The sequence below is a fragment of the Aspergillus chevalieri genome, chromosome 7 (genome assembly GCF_016861735.1).
Source record: "Aspergillus chevalieri M1 DNA, chromosome 7, nearly complete sequence".
NCBI lineage: Eukaryota > Fungi > Ascomycota > Eurotiomycetes > Eurotiales > Aspergillaceae > Aspergillus > Aspergillus chevalieri.
Genome location: NC_057368.1, coordinates 535,500 through 556,533, shown reverse-complemented (window position 1 = coordinate 556,533; position 21,034 = coordinate 535,500). Strand labels below are relative to the sequence as shown.

General features: G+C 49.0%; 8 protein-coding genes and 2 non-coding genes across 10 annotated transcripts; 7 read left to right on the top strand and 3 right to left on the bottom strand.

Annotated features, from left to right (window-relative positions):
* Window positions 1–461: 461 nt before the first annotated feature.
* On the bottom strand, window positions 462–2,498 carry ACHE_70178S (fungal specific transcription factor domain-containing protein; the record flags this gene model as incomplete). Its single annotated transcript, XM_043282482.1, has 2 exons — window positions 462–2,195; window positions 2,256–2,498. The coding sequence occupies 2 exons, from the start codon at window positions 2,496–2,498 to the stop codon at window positions 462–464; spliced, it is 1,977 nt and encodes a 658-aa protein (XP_043139857.1).
* A 695-nt stretch (window positions 2,499–3,193) lies between these two features.
* On the top strand, window positions 3,194–4,810 carry ACHE_70177A (flavin-containing monooxygenase; the record flags this gene model as incomplete). The annotated part of the gene is made up of 1 exon (XM_043282481.1): window positions 3,194–4,810. One exon carries the CDS (start codon window positions 3,194–3,196, stop codon window positions 4,808–4,810), a length of 1,617 nt encoding a protein of 538 aa, XP_043139856.1.
* Window positions 4,811–5,088: 278 nt separating this feature from the next.
* ACHE_t70004A lies at window positions 5,089–5,193 on the top strand. Its single transcript has one exon. It is a non-coding gene; the product is annotated as a tRNA-Ser (tRNA).
* Window positions 5,194–5,471: 278 nt separating this feature from the next.
* trm5 (tRNA (guanine) methyltransferase) lies at window positions 5,472–7,046 on the top strand (the record flags this gene model as incomplete). The annotated part of the gene is made up of 4 exons (XM_043282480.1): window positions 5,472–5,772; window positions 5,836–5,937; window positions 5,988–6,065; window positions 6,136–7,046. 4 exons carry the CDS (start codon window positions 5,472–5,474, stop codon window positions 7,044–7,046), a joined length of 1,392 nt encoding a protein of 463 aa, XP_043139855.1.
* A 667-nt stretch (window positions 7,047–7,713) lies between these two features.
* ACHE_t70003S lies at window positions 7,714–7,818 on the bottom strand. The gene has a single exon. It is a non-coding gene; the product is annotated as a tRNA-Ser (tRNA).
* A 343-nt stretch (window positions 7,819–8,161) lies between these two features.
* Window positions 8,162–8,736, top strand: RPB4 (DNA-directed RNA polymerase II subunit RPB4; the record flags this gene model as incomplete). The annotated part of the gene is made up of 3 exons (XM_043282479.1): window positions 8,162–8,352; window positions 8,409–8,536; window positions 8,609–8,736. The coding sequence occupies 3 exons, from the start codon at window positions 8,162–8,164 to the stop codon at window positions 8,734–8,736; spliced, it is 447 nt and encodes a 148-aa protein (XP_043139854.1).
* Window positions 8,737–10,746: 2,010 nt separating this feature from the next.
* Window positions 10,747–12,934, top strand: DAL81 (putative C6 transcription factor (OTam); the record flags this gene model as incomplete). The annotated part of the gene is made up of 2 exons (XM_043282478.1): window positions 10,747–11,189; window positions 11,260–12,934. 2 exons carry the CDS (start codon window positions 10,747–10,749, stop codon window positions 12,932–12,934), a joined length of 2,118 nt encoding a protein of 705 aa, XP_043139853.1.
* A 2,903-nt stretch (window positions 12,935–15,837) lies between these two features.
* On the top strand, window positions 15,838–16,845 carry ACHE_70173A (fungal specific transcription factor domain-containing protein; the record flags this gene model as incomplete). Its single annotated transcript, XM_043282477.1, has 3 exons — window positions 15,838–15,872; window positions 15,993–16,324; window positions 16,373–16,845. The coding sequence occupies 3 exons, from the start codon at window positions 15,838–15,840 to the stop codon at window positions 16,843–16,845; spliced, it is 840 nt and encodes a 279-aa protein (XP_043139852.1).
* A 38-nt stretch (window positions 16,846–16,883) lies between these two features.
* On the bottom strand, window positions 16,884–18,234 carry ACHE_70172S (fungal specific transcription factor domain-containing protein; the record flags this gene model as incomplete). The annotated part of the gene is made up of 6 exons (XM_043282476.1): window positions 16,884–17,373; window positions 17,437–17,623; window positions 17,691–17,964; window positions 18,012–18,090; window positions 18,138–18,158; window positions 18,206–18,234. The coding sequence occupies 6 exons, from the start codon at window positions 18,232–18,234 to the stop codon at window positions 16,884–16,886; spliced, it is 1,080 nt and encodes a 359-aa protein (XP_043139851.1).
* A 763-nt stretch (window positions 18,235–18,997) lies between these two features.
* ACHE_70171A (gelsolin family protein) lies at window positions 18,998–20,191 on the top strand (the record flags this gene model as incomplete). Its single annotated transcript, XM_043282474.1, has 1 exon — window positions 18,998–20,191. The coding sequence occupies one exon, from the start codon at window positions 18,998–19,000 to the stop codon at window positions 20,189–20,191; it is 1,194 nt and encodes a 397-aa protein (XP_043139850.1).
* Between the last annotated feature and the right edge of the window lie 843 nt (window positions 20,192–21,034).

Here is a 21,034-nt window from a genome sequence, read left to right as displayed (position 1 = left end):
ATTCCATAGCCGTGGAAGTAATAGATATTTTGCTGGTATAGGGCATCGCTCACGATTTCGTACAGACGACGATTTGTCTGGGATAGGGTGTTGAGATCGGACTCGTTGAGTTTGTTGAATATTAGGAGTAGCTCCGTCAAAAGACTCGCGAGTTACATGATGGATTGCCTTAAATGGAGTTGACGAGTTTCGTTGAAAAGTGGAGGTCGCAGAAAAGACATGGTCACTAGCCTGAGGTTGCAATCCTGACAAACGGGTGGTGAATGAACACAAAAGACTTCTTTTATAGTGTGGTAATGAAGAGGGATCTAGATAAGCTAATATCTGAATTGCTGTTACTATTGGTCCAACACTTATTTCCTTCTCTTTACTATCCACGTATTCATCGTAAATAGGGCCAAGCTGCGATGCCATGACAAACAATATGGCACCCAAGCCAGAGCAATTTGATACCTTCATTTTCAAGGCTTCCAATAATAAGGTTGATCAATTTCACGCACTGGGTGATCTTGACTAGAAAATGGCGATGTATCTATCGACCCACGACTATTCTGATCCAGAAAAGTAATCGTTGATGGAATAGAATAGCTGAAGATGCCACTACCTGACGATGCAATGTCCAGATCCCCGATGTGAGGCACATTGAGTCCATCTATCTCTGAGAAATCTGGAAATGTATGTAAAGCCGGACCGGTATGTTCAAGAATCTGTTCAATAGCCGAGTAATCGACTGGGGCCAATGAATCTTCAATGATCTCGGGTGTCGTAGTCTCTGATACTTGCGACTGAAAACCCGTATGTGATAGGTTTACATGAGTCTGTCGTTCTTCGTTTCTCTGTTTTTCTCGGGATGCCGTTGCTTGCGCCATGAGCCGGGGCAACGGTTGCCACAATGGCTTGTTCTCTTCCACCGCTTTTCTTTTCCATTGGTTAAAGATGTCGGATACGCGGCACCATGACTGCTCCAACGGCGGGCTATTTGGGCTGTTACAGAGCTGAGCCAGGAGATAGGCGACTGCATACCAGGGAACACAAGTCTGAAACTCCCATTTCCATCTCGCCATGGTATCGTTCGTTTGCAGCCGATGCGAGAGCTCAATTACCTCGACTGCATTGGAGAGAAGCATGCTCTGTGTGTCTGGTGGTAAGGAAGTGATGCTTTCCTGTTTGTTCAAGGGCTGGTAAATAACCAACCACAATTTGGCGACGGCTATACGCACAATCTTGCTACACGCCAATTGGAGAGGTATAGTAGGGTCACAATGTCGGACATATCGCTCATCAAGGCGTTTTTCGAGATCTTGGACGAGATACTGGCGTTCTTCGATACTTTTCAGGCCAGGACATATATTCCCGGGCGGGTTATAGGTCAAGCGACGGGTGGCCAGAGCAACTTCACATTGAAGAAGGAAGTAGGTCATATCTGTGCAGCCAACACGTTCCTGCAGTAGGTTTTTCATTCCTTCGTATATGTCCTCGTCATTTATGTTCAAGGGGAGCTTGGTGTCAAAAAATATGTCGTGTAGCATTGGATCAGTTCCCAAGTCCTCTGCTGTCTGGACATCCAAAATACAGATATACCACCAGAGACGACGGCGCATCTCCGCCTCGAATGGTTCCAGTCCAAAATTCGATCCATCTCGATGAAGGCCCAGACCAAAAGCCAAACGGACGGCAGTGGAGGTCATCGTCCATGCAAACTCCGTCTCCCCTACGCTGCGTAAGGATGCCAAGTAAAGGACGATAGCCTGGAGTAACGTCAAGCTTTTGGAGCTCATTATGCGAGCTCTTGGACATGCCTGCTCTGTGGCAAACCTGAAATGATCAACAACCACTTCCTTTTTCTCCAAGAGAAGTAATTCGCATTCTTCAGAGCTCATGCTAACAGCTGCTGAGAAACAAAGGGCAAATAGGAGACATTCGGAGATCTCGTCTTGCACTCTGTGAGATCTGTAAATAACTTTCTGGATGGTCTGAGGATGAAGAATCCTAAGAAGCGGTGCCACATTCTGTTTGTATGCATTCAACAACACAGACAGCTGCACCGCATTTGGATGATAGTTGACCAAGGATTGGGCTACAGAGTTGTAACCAAAGATGAATGCGTCGTGACTTTTATTACTTGGATGAGCCACATCCGAATCATCATCAACACAGGGAGATGGTTGTTCCAAAAGGTCGTACAATCCGGCAATCTATGTCCATTAGTAGCAATTCCTGGTCTATAAGGATTACCACCGCATAGCTGAACATACCTGATCACTCAAACTCGCCCATAGTCGATTACTCACATACCGACAGCATCCATCTTCAACGACCAGCCGTCCAAACTCCTCTTTGCCATCATGCCCGCGCAATACCGTTTTAGGATCAGTATATGAATACGGACACTTCTCAGAACCAGCCTCTTCTCTAGCACAGTTTTCTCCATTTGCTCCAGAAGTCACAGGATGCCTGAGATACTCGACTGTGTCTTCCAACTGTCTCAAACGAGCCATGACATCTTCACTGGATGCGCATCGTCGATTATTCCGAACTGGTTTTGGAAAAACGCAAGGGATTCCGGCCTTGACGCAATTCGAGCATGGGTCTATTTTATTGCAGCGTACTTTTCTGCGGCGACAGGTGGCGCAGCTGAGTGGTTGAAATCGGCCCAAGGGCATTTTGGGTTGCTTTCTGCTTCTAATTTATGTGCTCTGTGTTTATGGCGAGATTTCTACTTCTCAGTATGTTGGATGATGATGATGACTGAGTGAGATTCAAGTAGACACTAAGGGGTAATCTTATCTGATCCGAGATCCGACCCCGAGTCCGAGTCCGAGTCTGGAACGACAGCATGCATCCAGGAGCTTTTTCAAGTGACGCTATACAAGATGTAGTTCAATGTTGACTAAAGATGAATATCAAAATGTCTATAACGACTATTTATTACTGGTTTTTTCTTTCTTTTTTCGTCTTGTGTCAGTCTCAACGCGATCAACAATTCGGACTCGTCGCTCGGACTCCGAGAGCAAAGTCCGATGGATTGTATGAACCAGAATTCAACGACTATGGATCTACAGCACAATTCAGCAAGAAATGATCATATAAAAGCAAAATATCCTCGATCTATTAAAGCCATGACTGCAAACAAGCTACCTGAGATCCATCCCCAGCAAAAATATCGCTACACCAACACACTTCCCGATATATCATGGCATTCAAACCGGCACAACACATCGACATCCTAATCGTCGGCGCCGGCTTTGGTGGAATCGGTCAAGCCTACGCACTGCGCAACTTAGGACTCTGTATTAAAGTGATCGACTCCCTTCCCGACGTTGGCGGAACATGGCTCACGAACATCTACCCCGGCGCCCTGAGTGACACGGAGAGCTTTGTGTATCGCTTCTCGTGGGATGCGGAAGATTTGCAAACTTATCCTTGGAACAGGCGGTATCTGCGACAGCCTGAGATCCTGGCGTACTTGAGGCATTTCGTCGAGAGGCATGATCTCCGCAAGTATATGCAGTTTAATACGGAGTTGCAATCGGCTAAGTGGATGGAGGAGACTGGGGTCTGGGAGGTTAGGGTCAATACGGGGGAGATTTACTGGTCACGCTATTTTATTCCTGCGATGGGGGTCTTGTCCAAGCCGAATTTCCCTGACATTCCTGGGATCGAGTCCTTCAAAGGACGGATCACGCATACATCCCATTGGCCCGCGGATTTGGACGTAACCAATAAACGCGTTGGTGTCCTAGGCTGCGGCGCCAGCGGTGTCCAAGTCATCACCAACATCGCACCACACGTCTCGTCATTGACTGCATTCATCCGACGCCCGCAATACACCCTACCCAGCAATGACAGACCAATCAGTCCGGCATACAGGATCTGGGTGAACAAACATTACGACCAAATCTGGGCACAGCTCAAGACCTCCTTTGCCGGCTTTGGCTACGTCGAGTCCAACCGTCCATATTTCTCCGTGGATCCTCACCGTCGCGAACAACTCCTCGAAGATCTCTGGAACAACGGCAACGGGCTCCGTTTCATGGTCGAGCATTTCTGCGACATCACTACCAACGCGGATGCCAACGATGCGATATGCGACTTTATCCGCAGGAAGATCTACCAGATCGTGAACGACCCGGAAAAGGCGCGCAAGCTCATTCCCAACGAGCGCTTCGCGAGACGGCCCATCTCCAACGATGGGTACTACGAGACCTTCAACCGCGAGAACGTGTCAATTGTGGATCTGAAGGAGACCCCAATTGAAGAAATCACGACTGATGGTATACGCACCGCAGATGGAATCTGCCACACCCTCGACGTGATTATCCTCGCTACCGGCTTCGACGCCGTCGAAGGCAATCTCATCCGTGCTGATATAGTGGGCCGTGACGGCATCGCCCTCAAGGATGCATGGGCTAAAGGCCCAAAGTCCTACCTTGGTAGCTTCGCTGCCGGGTTGCCGAATATGTTCATGGTAAACGGGCCCAAGGGTGCTTTTGGGAATGTCATTCCGGCAATCGAGGCTAGTGTTGAGTTTATCACGAATGCTATCCAGCGTGCTGAGTGTGCCAGAACGGAGCATGGTTCTAGGGGAATTGTGGAGGCCACGCTTGAGGCAGAAGGTGAGTGGGGTGAGAGATGTGAGCAAGCTTCGAAAGGGAGCCTTTTCAGTGAGGTGAAGGGCTCTTGGTTGAGTGGGGGAAATGTCCCGGGAAAGCCAGTCGGGGTGCGGACGTATCTTGGTGGGCTGGGTAATTATAGGGCCATGGGGAATAGTGCTACGAAGGATGCGTGGAAGGGATTCGAACTATTTTAGAGACGCTTGTTCTCGATTTTGTTCAAGTGACCCACTCACATAAAAATATATCTTGATCTGTAAACGGAGGAATAGAATAAGTAACAACCAAAAGAAAAGAAGAATTTGTCTCAATATACAATCATGTAAATGAAAACTCACACAATCTATAACACAATTGTACTCAACCCAGCAACATCCCGAGTCACAAGCAAAAAGCATACAAAATAGGGTACCGAAAGCATGATTGCATTGGCTTTTATTATAAGTTTATAGATTATTACACATTTCAAGAATTAGACACTTTGGCCGAGTGGACTAAGGCGCGAGACTCGAATACAGTTTCTACTGTGTCTGGATATCTCGTATCTTCGGATGCGCAAGTTCGAATCTTGCAGGTGTCGTTAAATTTTTGTTTTTAATTTTTTTGCTCCCCTTCTCTGTACACCCTTTCGTCTATGCCATTCTCCTGGAGCCTTTCTACAAGTACGTAGCCCCTTATTTTCTATCCTTCTCTGCCCTCGTCTCATTGTTTGCAGCTTAGATGGCTATCGATATATCACGTGCAGCGATAAGATCGCGGGGCCAAAAAATCACTCCGAAAACCACAACCAACAACGAACACATTCAATCCCTCACCAAACCTCTCTTGTAAATCCGCGCATATCTCTACTAGCCTCTCATGGCTCCGAAAACGAGCACCGACGAATCTAACCCCCCACCACCATCCAACGACCTCCCCGAGATGTTTCGCCCACCCATAAACCGCGCGATGCGAGTCCTGGACCGCTCATTCTTCCAGAAGAAAATACCGCTTTCCGCGGCCGCAATATACAAGGCCTCTGATATCTCGAACGTTCGCAAGGAGTTGTTGAAGAGCAGGGATATGCTGGCGTTGCCAAGGTTGAATTCGATTCGTGAGGTCAAGGATGAGGGGGAGGTGAGGAGGGGGATTTTGTTGAGGGAGGATGTTAGGCATGATGGTATGCGCGCGCTCTTCTGGCTGGAATGGATATTGGGCGTGTGAGCGAGGGCTGACGGTTTAGATGCTGCGACATGGTCGCCGAAGATTAATGAACTTGTGGAGAAGGGGACGGTGGGATTGAGGCCGTTTGATTTGGAGTTGGATTATGATTATTGGAATTATTGTGAGTTTCCGTGGTTGAAGTGTGGTGGTGTTTGTGTTAACATGCTACAGCTGATATCATCGCCTCGATTTTACCGGAGGATCTGCTCGATGAGATTCCTCAGGGCTTTACCCAGGTCGGCCACGTCTGTGAGTGCTGCTTTCGCGGATCAATGCTGCATTTCGCATGAAGAAGGGATATTAACTATACTCCGTACAGTGCATCTGAACCTCCGCGAACAATACCTACCCTATAAACACCTAATCGCCGAGATCCTCAAGGACAAGAACAGCACAATCCGAACCGTTATCAACAAGATCGAGGATGTTGGCTCGCACAGCGAATTCCGTACATTCCCATTCGAATTCCTCGCCGGTGACAACGACACAAACGTCACTGTTCATGAGCAAGACTGCAAGTTTTGCTTCGACTACGCGCGCGTATACTACAACAGCCGCCTGGAAACCGAGCACCGCCGCCTAGTCAACAAGTTCCACCCCGGTGAAATGGTCTGCGATGTAATGGCAGGCGTCGGCCCCTTCGCCGTACCAGCAGGCAAGAAGAAGATCTTCGTCTGGGCAAACGACCTCAACCCCCATGGAACAGAAGCCATGCAAGAAGCGGTCAAGACGAACCACGTCGACCAATTCGTGCTGCCCTTCAACAAAGACGGAAGACTGTTCATCCCGTGGTCAGCCAAGGAACTCCTCCAATCCGACCCCCTAACCGTCAGCCTGAAACCCAAACGCCCGCGAAAACCCGAAGAAACCCCACGCCATCCCGAAGAGTACACCCGCCCCTCCATCTTCAACCACTATGTCATGAACCTCCCCGCCACAGCAATCGACTTCCTCGATGCCTTCGCGGGCGTCTACGCCGGCCATGAGTCTCTCTTCACAGCCCAGCAGCCTTTGCCCATGATCCACGTCTACTGTTTCTCAGGGCACTCGGAGAACGAACGAGACGACCATGTCGATATCTGTCAGCGGATTTCTGAGAAGCTGGGCTACACAATCACGCCCGAGTATCCGGAGCTGGAGATTCATAATGTGCGGCTGGTTAGTCCGAAAAAGCAGATGTTCTGTGCTAGTTTCCGGTTGCCAGCGGAAGTGGCTTTTAGGACTGTTTAGTGCCCTATGGTACGAGTACGAGTACGAGTTATGCAGGCGTTTGGGATTGCATGTGTGTATATATGAAAAGTGATTCCATTAGAGCAATTAGATATCCAGAAATGTAGAGCCAGACAAAGATGGTAAAAGAGGAAGAAGGGGCACCAAGAAAAAAAAAAAGAGCGGACGACACCTGCAGGATTCGAACCTGCGAACGCGAACGTATGTGATATCGACTCGAATACATGGCGTATTCATATTCAAGTCACACGCCTTAACCACTCGGCCAAAGTGTCCGATCCGTACCGGGCTCTTCGTCTTTTCGAACTTTTGACTAAGTTTTGCAGCTCATCATCACTAATATTAGTTCGGTGCTATGTCGGCTTTTTCCATTCGTTTTTGCTCGGCAGCCGCAGAGTTTGTTTTTGAACGGCGATGTTTATTTCAAGGAGGTGAAATATGAGATAATATATGAGATTCCCAGGGGTATCTTCTTTGTTGCACACATAATCTGATGCTGCAAGTCGACATGCAGAGGATGGACGTGGCCCCTCGTATACAGGATAGAGATTAGAGATTAGAGATTAGAATCAGTTCGCTCAAGCAAAAGGGGAGAACCCAAAAAAAAATTGTTGAGCTCGGCAAAACCCCGAAAAATAAACGATAAACAAACAGAAGAAAAAAAAAACGACACCTGCAAGATTCGAACTTGCGCATCCGAAGATACGAGATATCCAGATACAGTAGAAACCGTATTCGAGTCTCGCGCCTTAGTCCACTCGGCCAAAGTGTCGATTGTTGATTGGATGCCCACTAATTAGTTTTATCACGGTAATCATTTGTGCTACACGATAGCAAGACTTTTCTAGCGGCCACATTACTACCAACAAAAGAATTATACACAATTAATGGTAACAACTACTTATAATATTTAAACAGATTTACGAGCGAGCACAGAGTACATCGTGTCGTGGAGGCTTCACAACGACGGTGGCCAACACCTCACCGCCCGGAACTGTCAACGCGAGTTTTCCAACATCACCAACCTCCATCTCGCGCATTAACAGCTCTTGATCCATACGACACGACTTACCAGACAACAAGAACTACACTACAATCTCGCAGAATTAACGAGGATGAGCGTCCAACTCCCCCCAGCGACACACCGCAAGCGCGCCCTCCCCCAAGGCGAACTCGAAGCAGCATCGACCCTTAAACTCGGCGCGGACCAGAACACGCATACCCTCTCGTTATCGGAAGCGCGGCTGGTCATCAACAAGGTGTTGGAGAATAAGCGACGAGGGGGGAAGAAATATGAGGAGCCGGAGTGAGTCCGGCTGGTTTCAGCAGAGGGTGAGGTTGGTTGAGGCTAACGGGTGGTAGGAACCTGACAAAGACAATGGACTATCTGGAGGTGTTTGCGCGATTCAAGGACGAGGAGAACATCAAGGCTGTTGAGCGGTTGTTGAATTCGCATACGGAGTTGGAGATGTTTGAGCGGTCTCAGTTGGGTATGTGCCCTGCCCTTCTACCGTTGGATCTACGCAGTCAAGTCTGCGGGATGGGATGCTAATACACGACAGGGAGTCTGTGCTGCGATAATGCGGAGGAGGCCAAGTCGTTAATCCCGAGTCTGCAGAATAAGATTTCCGATGGGGATTTGCAGGAGCTGTTGGATGAGTTGACCAAGTTGCGGAACTTTACGGAGTAGATGGGGCGCCGTGGGGTTTGTTTGTGTCGGTTTTACTTGAATGCAGGGATAGCATGGAGTTCTGGCGTTTGTGTTGATATCTGAGATGTGGATATGATAAATATGCATGAGATAAGATGGCTTTACTGTTTCGTTATGTTGATGTTGATATACCTGGTATCTATGATGTGCCAATGTGCTTCGAGTGAGGATGCATCGTTCAGATATCGGATTTGCGTGCGTTTGATCTGCATGGTGGCTATGGGGCAGAGTTATCAAAATAACTCAGATCCATTGAGCCTTGATACTACTCCGTAGACAGGAACTGTATCCCTCATACTCCGTGGAGTATCCCATACATCATCATTTCTGGGCGCTGGGCACGGGATATAATAGTCCGGCTCAATTATCGCCAAGGGCAGCGTACAACCCGGCTGGTTGTACTCCGCGAGTACGGGGATATGGGATATATATCCGTGAGCGGTATTGTCTACATATTCTGGTAGTATAACGATATATCTACCTACACCTTCTGTACATGCTCCGTACAAGTAGTAAAATTACTTTCTTTCAAACACAGCTATTCGTCAGTAGACACGTGATGATGGGGCAAAGTACTCCGCATTGTCAATCGTCACGGTAGCTGGACTCCGTGGATGTACCGATTGGGTAGGAGATCGCACCGTAAAGAGACAAATCGCCACCGGTGGTATGACTCAATTGTATGACTGATGTGAATTGATCTCGTAAAGAAAATGCGACCACAGAATACTCCGTACTTGCATATGGTGTTTTAATAATATGCTCGGCCTGTACTTGTGAAGTCCCCGAGTCTGAAGTCACCGAGTCTCGATATCATGTCGTACGGAATAACTACAGATGAAGTTAACCTCCGTACTGATTAGTCAGTCCAGTTCATGAAGGTATGATGTTATGCCGAACACAGCAGAAGGAACCAAGATCATCCCAGCAGTGTTTAAACAACAACCCGCCAATCAGCGTGTCGGTAATTCTCGACCGACAAGGCTTCTGTGCAGCAGAAACCTTGCCCAATTTGGATTAGTGTCAGGGCATTGTGGGGGATCTCCACTTATTGCAGAGCCGATCCCCGTTGTCGGGCTTGATGCTAACCTTTTTGGGAGAAAAAACGGATGTGATTGGTGGGCTGGGGTAGTTTTATCGGGAGATGCTGATTGGCTGGTGCTACCGCGAATCACAGTTTTGTATGGATTTCTTTGTTGTGTGCTGTACAAAGTACTACATAGTTCAAAATACATAATCTTACCCAGTCCTTGTTATTCAGTATACATATTTGTACTACTAGTATTCTATCAGAAAGATAGTCATGCCATTACTACACGCTACGAAAACTATCGGAAGCCGACGTGCCCAACGCCAATCCAGTACGTAATGGAGCCTCCGCCAGCCGCACGGCCCAATCAGAAGCCACGCACTTATCTGCGCGCCAGAGAAAATGTTACGTTTGGAATATGGAGAGATCCGGAAGCATTTTGAGCCTGTGAGGTGTTTCTGTTATCCAATCGACAACGTATTCTTCTAGTTCGATCATCACAAATTCAACTTCACCTTTTTCATATCTCTACAAGTACTCTACTAGCATACTACTACTTACTCCCCTAGAATGACCGAGCGTTCTCTCCGCTATCTGGTTTTCCTGCAGTCCCTGGCCCCGGCTGCTTCTTGACTGACTCCCCGGTTTTCCGCTCCGCCAGCGGACTTTTTCCCTCTCCTCTCTGATAGCCTCCTACAACGGACTACTGCCTGATATCCTCCTTTTTACTCTGTACTACATACTGCTACAGCTTATCTGATCGGCTCTCTGCAGCCTCTGCAAACGCACACTTTAGACCGACAGATCCTCCGCACTCCCAATTGGTCTGTGGCCACCAATCGCGGAGCCCTTCGGAGGATCTTTCATCGCATTCTCTATCTGTTGTCTCGCCATTACCTATCTATCTTATATCAATTCTATCTATCTATTCATCCCTCTATCTCCCATTGCCAGCCAGGATGGCCGCCGTTATCACACTCCAGTCGTCCTCTGCGGCTGGTCCGGCGGTCCCGTCTTTCCAGCAACAGCAGCAGCAGCAGCCCCAATCCCAGCCTCATTCTCCGGATTCGCAACCATCGCATCGTCGTCGCCTATCTCGTGCCCAACAGCAACAGGACGGCCCTCCGTCTACGCCGCTATCCCCGGTCTCCTCTTCGACCCTAACTGCCTCCGCTGCTCGTGCTCCGGGCCGGGATGGACCCAGTTGTGACGCTTGTCTCCGCCGAAAGAGCCGCTGTGCTATGAACGAGATGGTCAACAAATGCTATTCCTGTGATTTTCACCGGCAAGAGTGCACCTTTAACCTTTCCTCTGGCGCCGCTCGTCCCAACACTGCGGAACCCCTGTCCAAGAAACGGAAACTTGAGGACTCGGTCCCGGAGGATGCTGAGTCTGTCAAGAGGTACGTTCACACCGATCTCGGATGCATCAATCGTATGTTCTTAATACTAAGCGTTGAACCCTTTCCGCAGATCATCGACTGTTGCTGCCACCAAACAGGGCCAGGGTCACTATCTAGTCCCCGGTTTCTTTGACCAATCCATCCAATATATTGGCTTGACCACCGAGTTTGAACCCGCCTTGTTGGACCACGTTCCTTTGGACCAGAACAACGAAGGCATTGTATCCAACTTTCGTCTGCGGAAGCTGGGTGACGATACTTACATCCGTGTCCGGAACACGATGCCTGACTCGGTTTCGGTCGATGCTATTGAGAGCCTGGTAGCTCCTTATGGTGCTACCTTGATTGAGAAGTTCTTCGAATATGTTCACCCTACGTTTCCTATCCTCATGGAGGATACCTTCCGCCAGACCTATCGCACCCGAAAGAACCTGTCGCCACTCTTGCTGGCTGCTGTTTATGTCTTGACACTCAAGTTCGTGGACATGCCAGCCTCTCAATCCGTTCGACGACCCGACGTAGCACGTCTGGAAAGTACCGCTCTTAAACTATTGACGGAATCGCTCCCCCGGGCCACGGTTGCCACCATTCAGGCCGGTCTTCTTCTCATGGAGAAATCGACCGTCGCGACCAGAGCATTGAACGCACAGTTGGTGACGGCTGGGTTTGAATTGGGTCTGCACCAAGACTGCACCCATTGGAGGATGGACACCTGGGAAAAGGGCCTTCGGAAACGTCTGGCCTGGGCGTTGTACATGCAGGACAAGTGGTCTTCCCTTGTCCACGGACGTCCATCGCACATTTTTGCTTGGAACTGGACGGTCAAAGACCTGGTGGAACAGGACTTTGTCGACGCGTTCCACGCGGATTCGAACCAGGACGATACTTCTGTTGGGCACGGACCGCTGTATTTCTGTCATATGGTGGCTTTGACCACCATCCTCTCTGACATCCTGGATCGATTTTACACCCTGCAGGCCATCGAGGATTTCAAGGCCTCCGGCGGAAACCGAACTCGCATGATCCTTGAAAGAGCCAAGCCCGCGCAGATTCGCCTGAAAGAGTGGTTTGCACGTCTGCCCCCGCAGCTCAAGATGGATACAAGCGGTGACTTATTCGATACCATTACGGAAGAAAACGCCCGTAACGGAGCTTTGCACCTGTCCTACTTTGCGACTGAAATTACGCTGCACCGATGCATCATTCGATCCCTGTCTCCTGAAACCGCCGACGCCTACCTGTCCCACATTTGCCGCTCCGCAGCCAAAACGCGTCTCATCTCCGCCATGGACTTCGTCAACCGACTGCGCCCTGCCCATCTCCGGTCCTTCTGGCCCTCCGCCTCGCGTCACAACTTCACTCTCATCGGCTCATTTGGCATCCTCCTGCGCGTGACTGCCCCTACAAAAGAGGAATCCGAGTTCTACCGCCTCCGACTCTGCGAGTACCGCTGGACGTTGAGCGTCAGCAGGAAGAACGCAGAGTTCCTCGACTTCTCCCTCGACAGTCTAGACAACGCCACCAACCTCGACCGCCACGTACCCGACAAACCCGCCATCGACGAGTTGATGCACAGTGCTGTCAAGCCAACCATCACCTCTCGTCCGGTCCCCGTCATCGCCCTCGATGACCCCGACCCGATGCTCGAAGCCGGAGGCACCTCGTCCGTGATCTCCGGGCTAGCTTCGCCGGCGACATCGGTCAGTGATGAGAGTTTACGAGATACCCCAATTCCGCCATTATAAAGGGAGGTTCCCGTTATTTTTACCTCCCTGTTTGTTGTCTGCGATTTACGAATTTCCTTTATATCCACGCCTACTTATGACTCGCATATAATATGGTCCATCCGTGTTTATTTTCTCATAGGACCTGATTTTCCCTGTCTACTTTGATGATACGCAAAATGATGATTCCCGCATGATTATGTACATACTACTGCTGTTTCGGTGTTGGCTTGGACATAGATTGCATTGATTGATTGGTTGGATTGGAGCAAGGAGCAAGGAGCATAGGATAGAAATCTACTTTTCTTTATACAATTCGAGTAATTTACTAGTCTTCCGATAGCACCCTGGAGAGTAGCACTCAGGAACCACATGCTTGTACATACTCCGCAGTGACCCGAGGCATTAACTTTCCAAATGAGGAATAATGGATTGGCCTTGCCCGTTATCGCCGCATCGCAGACTGACTGGGCCAGCAGCTACACGATGGCACCTCGCAACCGCCCTCGACCCTGAATTACGTGATGGATGCGCATTCGCCGCTTTCTCTATACCTTCAAAACACCTCTCCGTCTACGAGCCAGCATCACGCGTCTCACACCGACATAAACGACCCTTCCTCGCTCTACTTCGCCTTTTCATACCACTGCCAACATGGCACTTTCCCGTCCCACAACCAGTCTCTTTCAAAATCATGCTGAATGGAATCCCACTTCTCATGTCTCGAATGGCCTCTGCAGACCTCACCAACATGCGCAACGTCCCCATTTGGCGCGCAAAAGATACCCCTCTTCGATCCTTGTACCGCATCTACGAGGCCATGGTTGCGCGCGAGTACTACGCCGTCGGCCGAGAGGTGGAGTATTGTTGGTGCCAGAACGTGGTTGCGGGTTCTCCAGCGCCTTCCAGACCCGTGCGACGAGGATCCCGTTCGGTACTCTCTCCTTGCTTGTATCGCCGAAGACCTCGCCAGGGCGTTAACCGGCGATTGGGTCTGGGCATGCGGCGGGATAGGAATAAGCATGTTTACCGGAAGATGATCGATGAGGAATTTCCGCTGTTTACGCCGGAGACTCCACCTTTTTGGACAAGGACTGTCCCTGCTTTTGGTGTTGAGTTGACCGCAGGCTTGCCGGGGGTTTCTTTTGGATTCGTCGGGTAGATTGGTACTTGAAGCAGGGGGGAGGAATTCTGCATTTGTACAGAGGAATGTCATTACTGATACGGGGCGCTTTCACACGATCTGAAACGGTTAGGTTGCTCTCTGCAATCTAGGCAAAAGGCGTCCTCATTATACTTGTCGCGATAAGCCGCAGCAATTTCGTCCATCGTGAAGTTAGTGAAGTTATCCGGTGGCATCTCAGTGGAACATATATTCAACCACTGAATGTACTCCCTCTTCAGTGGGCCTCTTTTGCCCCCTCAGATACCTCAGCAATGCAAGAGTGTAATCCATATCCGACCCCCGCCTGCTTTGCTGCATCTCGTTATGAATGCGCCTCAGCTTCCGTTCCAGCGACCACTCCAACGAGACAGCAAGAATACAGAAACTTGCGCCCTCCCACAGGACAATTTTCTGCTCCTCTGCCCTTTCAAACATCTGCACTCTGGACCTGTCAGGGACGAAGAACGGCATCTTATTCATCCAGTTATTGCTAAAATGCAGGGTGTTTTGTCGCATTTACGGTAGCAGTGCGCAATGGATCCTTGGCGTCGTTGTCGCGCGCCAATTCGGGCTCTAGAAGATAGTCAACGTCTCCTGTGCTTTCTCTGTTTCGCAGAAAATTGACGGCCAGGAAGTCTTCTGCAGAAAGTAAGGTGATAGGTGCGAAGACGAGAAGCCTTCACTTTTGCCAATTTCAGCATCGAGAACCTTGAGGCCTGTAAGATGAATAGTTGCGTAGTACTGTGTTAGCTGCAATCTTTCTCTCTTTTCTAGAAAGTCGCTTTTACCTTTCTTAAGTCATCAGTTTTGAAACGTCTTAAGACACCAGTGCCAACCAAGTCAAACACATGGCTACAGAATTGTTTCTTATGAAAACAACACGCATACATCTTCCATTTGCACCGAATCGTCGCAGTAAGCATCTCTCCATGTCTACGTACTCTGTATATGACTCCCCGAATTGGTATAGTTCGGTGGTGCTACGGTACGGCGCCGATCCATCGGCAAGAGAAGTGTGGGGATCGCTTCCGACGTGCTTCACGTCAACCGATGGCTCAAAAAATGCCAGTTAACACATCTATTCTAGAAACCACCGACATGAATATAATCGATATTTCCACATAAAGCTATAGATATCTATTTCTCAGCGATAATAAAATGGATAGTGACCCCCCGCGCACCCGCGCCATCCGTCGCCGTCCGCCGCGGGCCTCTCGGGCGTGCGAGACATGTCGGGTTCGGAAGACGAAGGTATGAACCTATTCTTGTCCTACTCAATTAGCGACAAAGAGAGTCGTCCGGAGAGGATGTAACTGATTTCAATATATATAGTGCGATCAAGCTCAGCCGTGCTCTTATTGTGCTTGTATGTTATGTCCCATTTCCGAATGCCAAATGGTACATATCCCGAATGTAATAATGCTTATGCTCATGCTTATTCCAGACCATTGTCTCGACTGTACCTATAGAAATGTTGCAAATCAGAGCACGTCAAAGCCGGAAAAAAGACAGAGCCGTGTCAGGCAGATTCAACAGTAAGCCCCCCGGCTTCTCCGCCACAAGTCCGGTCTATACTGAAGTTGATCCAGAGGCAGGAGTAGTGAAAGTCGACCTTCACCATGGCCGGGGGCGAACCAAAATAATCAACCCCAAGAAAGAGGAACACACTCCCCGGATACTTTTCTGGACGATTCACGCTCACCGCGGATATCCCGTGCAAGTGGGTTGCAACGGAATCATGTAGCTATGCCGACAACGCATGGAATGGATAACCGCGGGGAGGATTCTAAGCTGGTTAGTTTCCCGCTTTATTTATGACAGACTGCGGTTCTAATGATGCATTACAACAGATACTCCGCTATGCGACTCCGCGTCAAGAGACGGGTTGAGTGGTATTGATCTGCATACGAACAGGACTGAGTTTTATGGGAATTCGTCGAATCTGGCGTTTCTTGGGAATTTATATGCGCGCGCACGAAAGCACAGGGCTCCACATGTCTCTGGGGATGGGTATTTCTATGGTGATTTCCAGTCAACGGCTGGTCCATCGCAGGCATACGCAGAGGATAGAAACAAAGACAGTACGAAAGCTACGGACAGGACGCAGCTATCAATCGTTAACTTGTTGTACAACCCGAGTTACCCAAGCAATTCGTCTTCACAGTCACCATGGGAATCTGAAAAAGACAAGGATAAGACCGTGCAGACGGATAACCCAGAAACACCATCAAACAACATAATCCTAGGTTAGCCAACCCCCCAATAACCAAAATAATCCAACTAACAACAAAAAGGCAGCGGAATAGCACCAGTAAACCAACTCGCAAACGAATCCCAGCTCGAAATCGAAAAGACATTCATCAGCAGTTACTTCTCGAACAAACACTACATCCACCCCATGCTCTGCAAATCGTCATTCCTCCGCCGCTGCGAACGCGAAGCATTCAATCTCTCTAGACGAAAGTCGTTTGCTTGTGGATCCTCCAACTTCGCAGGCTTATACTTTGCGGTTGTCGCCTTGGGCGCTATAAATGCAAGTCCTGACGAGACGTCGCTGCTGGACCATTACTGCACATATTCGCCAGATCCCAGGAGGCCGGGGACAGGGAGCGTGGGCGGTTATTCGGCGTTAGATTTTGCGAACTTCTACTTTGGGGCTGCGAAGAGGGCGCTGGGGGATGTGTCTGAGAGTTGTTCGTTGGAGAGTGCGCAGGCGCTTATGCTTTTGGTATGTCTCCGTTTATGGTGGTTTGTAGGGTTATGCTGACAATGCCAGAACGTGTTTTGTCAGAACGCGTTGCGACCTCATAGCTGTTTTATGTATAGTGGGATGGCTGTTAGGACGGCGGTTGCTATTGGGTTTAGACCTGTAATAAAAGCCTGCGGATGCGAGTCAAAGTTATAGTTGTTGAGGGTGGTAGCGTTGCTATAATTTTGATGTAGTGCTGAAGACTCGTTCGCCATCACCGTAGGCCCTGTCCCAGTCCCAGTTCCCAGAATCAAAGATGGTGACGTTGGCTGCATCTGCATCTGCTGTTGCTGTTGAGACTGCGGTCTCAACACCTGCGCATGATCCGCCGGCCGCCTCCTCAAACACTCCCTCGTAACATCCATCACCTCCCTTATCATCTCCGCGCAGCGTCTCGCGACAACAACATTCCTCATTGACTCGAATATATCCAGCGACTTCTCGACATCTTTCAACAATTCTTCTTCGGGGATATCCGGAACGCCTGCTAGAATTAGGTATAGGAGGATCATGGAGCTGTAGAGGGCGTAGGTTGTGTTGTACCACCTGCGTTCTTCAATTAGCATTATTGATGTGGACTGGCGAGGGGAAAGCGGGGGATAGGGTTACCAAGTTCGGATGTAGATTCGATGGAGGAAGGATTCGTATTGCATTTGGATGCTTGATTGGGCGGCTGCGAGGCAGAGGTGGATGTGGTTGAGGTAGGAGATTTGTTCTGATGTGGAGGTAGATGTAGATGTCGATGTTGATGCTACCAAAAACGGTCGATGTATAAGAATCCGCGTATTATAAAACCCTACCACATCCCATCAGCAATCCTTCCGTACAAGCAATCAATCAATTAACCGCAAAAAAGCACTCACTCAACCTCAAAACCAACTTCTGCTTAAAAGCCCACTCGGGATCATTCAATGACGCCTTATCAACATTCAAAAACGCCGGCAAACCCTCCTTCCATGCCAACAACCTCCGATCAAGATCCATCGCGATGCGCGACCTCTCATGCATACTGCGTTTATTTGAGTGATACAGGTGGTGTGATGCTTTGGTCATGATTTGCGCTAATGCTACCATTACGGGGATCATGGCGACGTCGTTGTCTTCTGTGTCGGGGTCTTGTTCGTGGCCTGGTGTTGTCTTTGGTTTGTTAGAAGTGGTTGGGTTGTGCGCAGATAGGAGGGTACCTTTAGTGTTGGAAGAGGGACTTGGTAGTAGTCGAGGTCTTTCATGCTGTCTAGGCGGCCAGAAGAGCAGCACATTTCGCTGTTTTGGTTAGATTTTTTTTCATTGAAACGGATGAGGAAACGTACACTTCATGCGAATATATGCACCTGCCTATGGTTAGCTATCCAACTGCACTGAGGCTCAGTCAACTCACCACCATGTCCGCTTCCCTTCCTTCCGCATATTAGCAGGCAATGCCGACATCCCCGAAGCTTCTTTTTCTCGTTATTTGGGCAGGAGTTCCAGCCTGATACGAGGGCGGAGATTCTGGCGAATCTTGTTGATCCGATGATTCTGGGGGATTTTGCGTTTGGGGGTGGGATGGAGTAGGTGTATTTGCGGGGTTTTTGTTGGATGTGGCTAGGTTGTTGGGGGGCTACAAGGGAAGAGGTTGATATGTATTTATATAAGATACAATTGATACTAGACTGGCATTATGCCACTGTTTATATCGCATAACGCAAGTCATATCAGGAATGATCTTCAGTGGAGTCACTTCCTGAGACCGGTCGTTGCTTTGTCACTTCTTTGGTAACTTGTCTGTCTCCCTGTGCCTTTCGTGAATCTGGACCACTGAAAATTTACTTCTGGTCATTCCAACGCTATACAGATAGCGAGCGTTCACGCTCCGTGACATTCTGTTCCAGTCCTCGCTGGTAGACTGCTGCGCTTTATGAAGGCGAAAAAAAGGCGGAGGGTGAAGAGCCCTATTTGGAAACACATATCCAAGTTTGAGACAGCCACTAAAAGCTAGTGAATGAGAATTGGCTTTCATAATGACCAACAATCCACCTTGTCAAATGTATATCAATTCTACGATCAGCTATAGGGCTAGCACGTGATGCCAAGACCTCGCCTAGATCCGATCTATTTCTATTAATAGCCATGCCGCCCGACCGACGACCAACGTCCCTCTACTAAATACATACATTCAATCAACAACAACATGGCCCCCCACGAAGGATTAGTTCACCCAAAGGAGTACGACATCAAAAACAGCAATGTGGAGCTGATCGGAACCGACATTGACCACCGTGTCAAGTACAACTCGGCCGCCAGCGAGCCCGCCTGGAACAACGGCAAGATCGGACAGGAACCCGGGCTCTTCATCTGGCGAATCGAGAATTTCCAAGTTGTCCCATGGCCAAAGGAGCGCTTGGGTGAGTTCTACGAGGGCGACAGCTACATTGTGCTGCACTCGTACAAGGTCGGTGATGCCGACAAGCTAGGCCACGACATTTTCTTCTGGTTGGGAAACAAAACCACCCAAGATGAGGCTGGTACTGCCGCTTACAAGACGGTTGAGTTGGATGAGTTTTTGCATGGTGCTGCAACTCAGCATCGGGAAGTGCAGCGGCACCCATCGGAGGAGTTTGTGTCGCTGTTCCGTCGCATCTCGATCAAGTCTGGAGGCGTGGCTTCGGGATTCCGTCATGTCGAGGAAGAGGAACCCAAGGAGGTGCTTACGTTGCTTCGCATCTTTAAGCATCCTGGTGCTGGTCGCATTGACTCTATTATCGTTCATGAAGTGGAGCCGACCTGGCAGAGCCTCGACGATGGCGATGTCTTTGTCTTGGACAAGGGCGACAAGATCTGGGTCTGGCAAGGCAAGAGCTGCAGCCCGATGGAAAAGGCCAAGGCAGCTCAGGTCGTCAATGATCTGATTCTAGCCAAACATGTTGACGTTGAAGTCCTTTCGCAACTCGAACCGAGATCGAAGATCATTGTGGACTTGCTAGGAGGAAAGGAGGTGAATCAATTATCCTTCCAGGCACCGCGACCTGTGTCCTTCCCCAAGAAGACGGGAGATGACAACATCGATGCTCGCCCGCGCAAACTGTTCAGGTTTAGCGACTCCTCGGGTGCATTGTCCTTTGATCTTGTTAAGGATGGTGGTCGGATTCGCCAATCCGATTTCGATGGAAACGACGTCTTCCTTTATGATTCCGGTAACAGGCTCTGGGTCTGGCAAGGCCTGGGGGCTAGTGCGAGGGAGAAGGCTTTGTGGATCAAGGTCGCCCAGGCTTACCTCCGTCAGCTTCAAGAAAGCCAAGAAAGCTCGGAGGCCTACCTTACTCCCATTGCAAAGGTTGTACAAGGTCACGAAAGCCCGGCATTCGCGAAAGCGCTGGAGGTTTAGGTTTGTGACATGAGAGCTGATCATGTAATGATATATGGAACGGCATGCGAGGCTACTATATAACGAAATTCGTTTCTTGTATTTAGTTTGTTTATTTTTGTCAATAACATTTGTTCAAACTGGCGGCGCTAGGCACTTTAGCGGTCATTCTCAGTCACCAATCCCTACTGGATACAGACCCTCGCCGCATGCCGTGGGCGAAGTTAGGTGCTTCAAAACTGTATCTAGTATTTTTCAAAAAATATATATCTGCTTTAGAAAATGTAGCTGGATGTAGACATCGACCATTGCCATGTGAGATTGAGCCATGGCTGCCATGCGTTATCAATCCAACATACACCTAAGTCTCGCACTCCGTGTACATTTCTTCAACCGATCTCGAACAATCAGCCGGCATGGACTGCAACTTAGCTTCAGTCAACATGAATTTGTAGAATCTTCTAGAAGATTGCTGCAGGATTTCCTTTGCGGCTTACTCCAGGCTATTTAGCCTCGCTTTCACAGACTTGTTCAGATTGTTAATGGTTTCTATTAGCTCTTTCTCATCCGCAGGTCCGATAATAAAGTTATCCTTGACTGCTTTTCTCAATCCTACAACATGTTGCTGCAGGTATCGTCTGAATTTGGTTCGTGTAAATGATTTTGTGCAAGGGCACGGATCATCTTCCTGCTTCGTTCATGCTTTTCAAGTTGTTTATGTCGCTGTTTACGACAATCAGTCCCGTTTCAGGTTCAAGAAATGGAATACATGGCAACTTACGATATTCTGAATGTCCTAATTTGCTGCACGTGCTCTGGAAACTGTTTATAAAACTCTTTCCAGATTACAGGAAAAGTACTGGT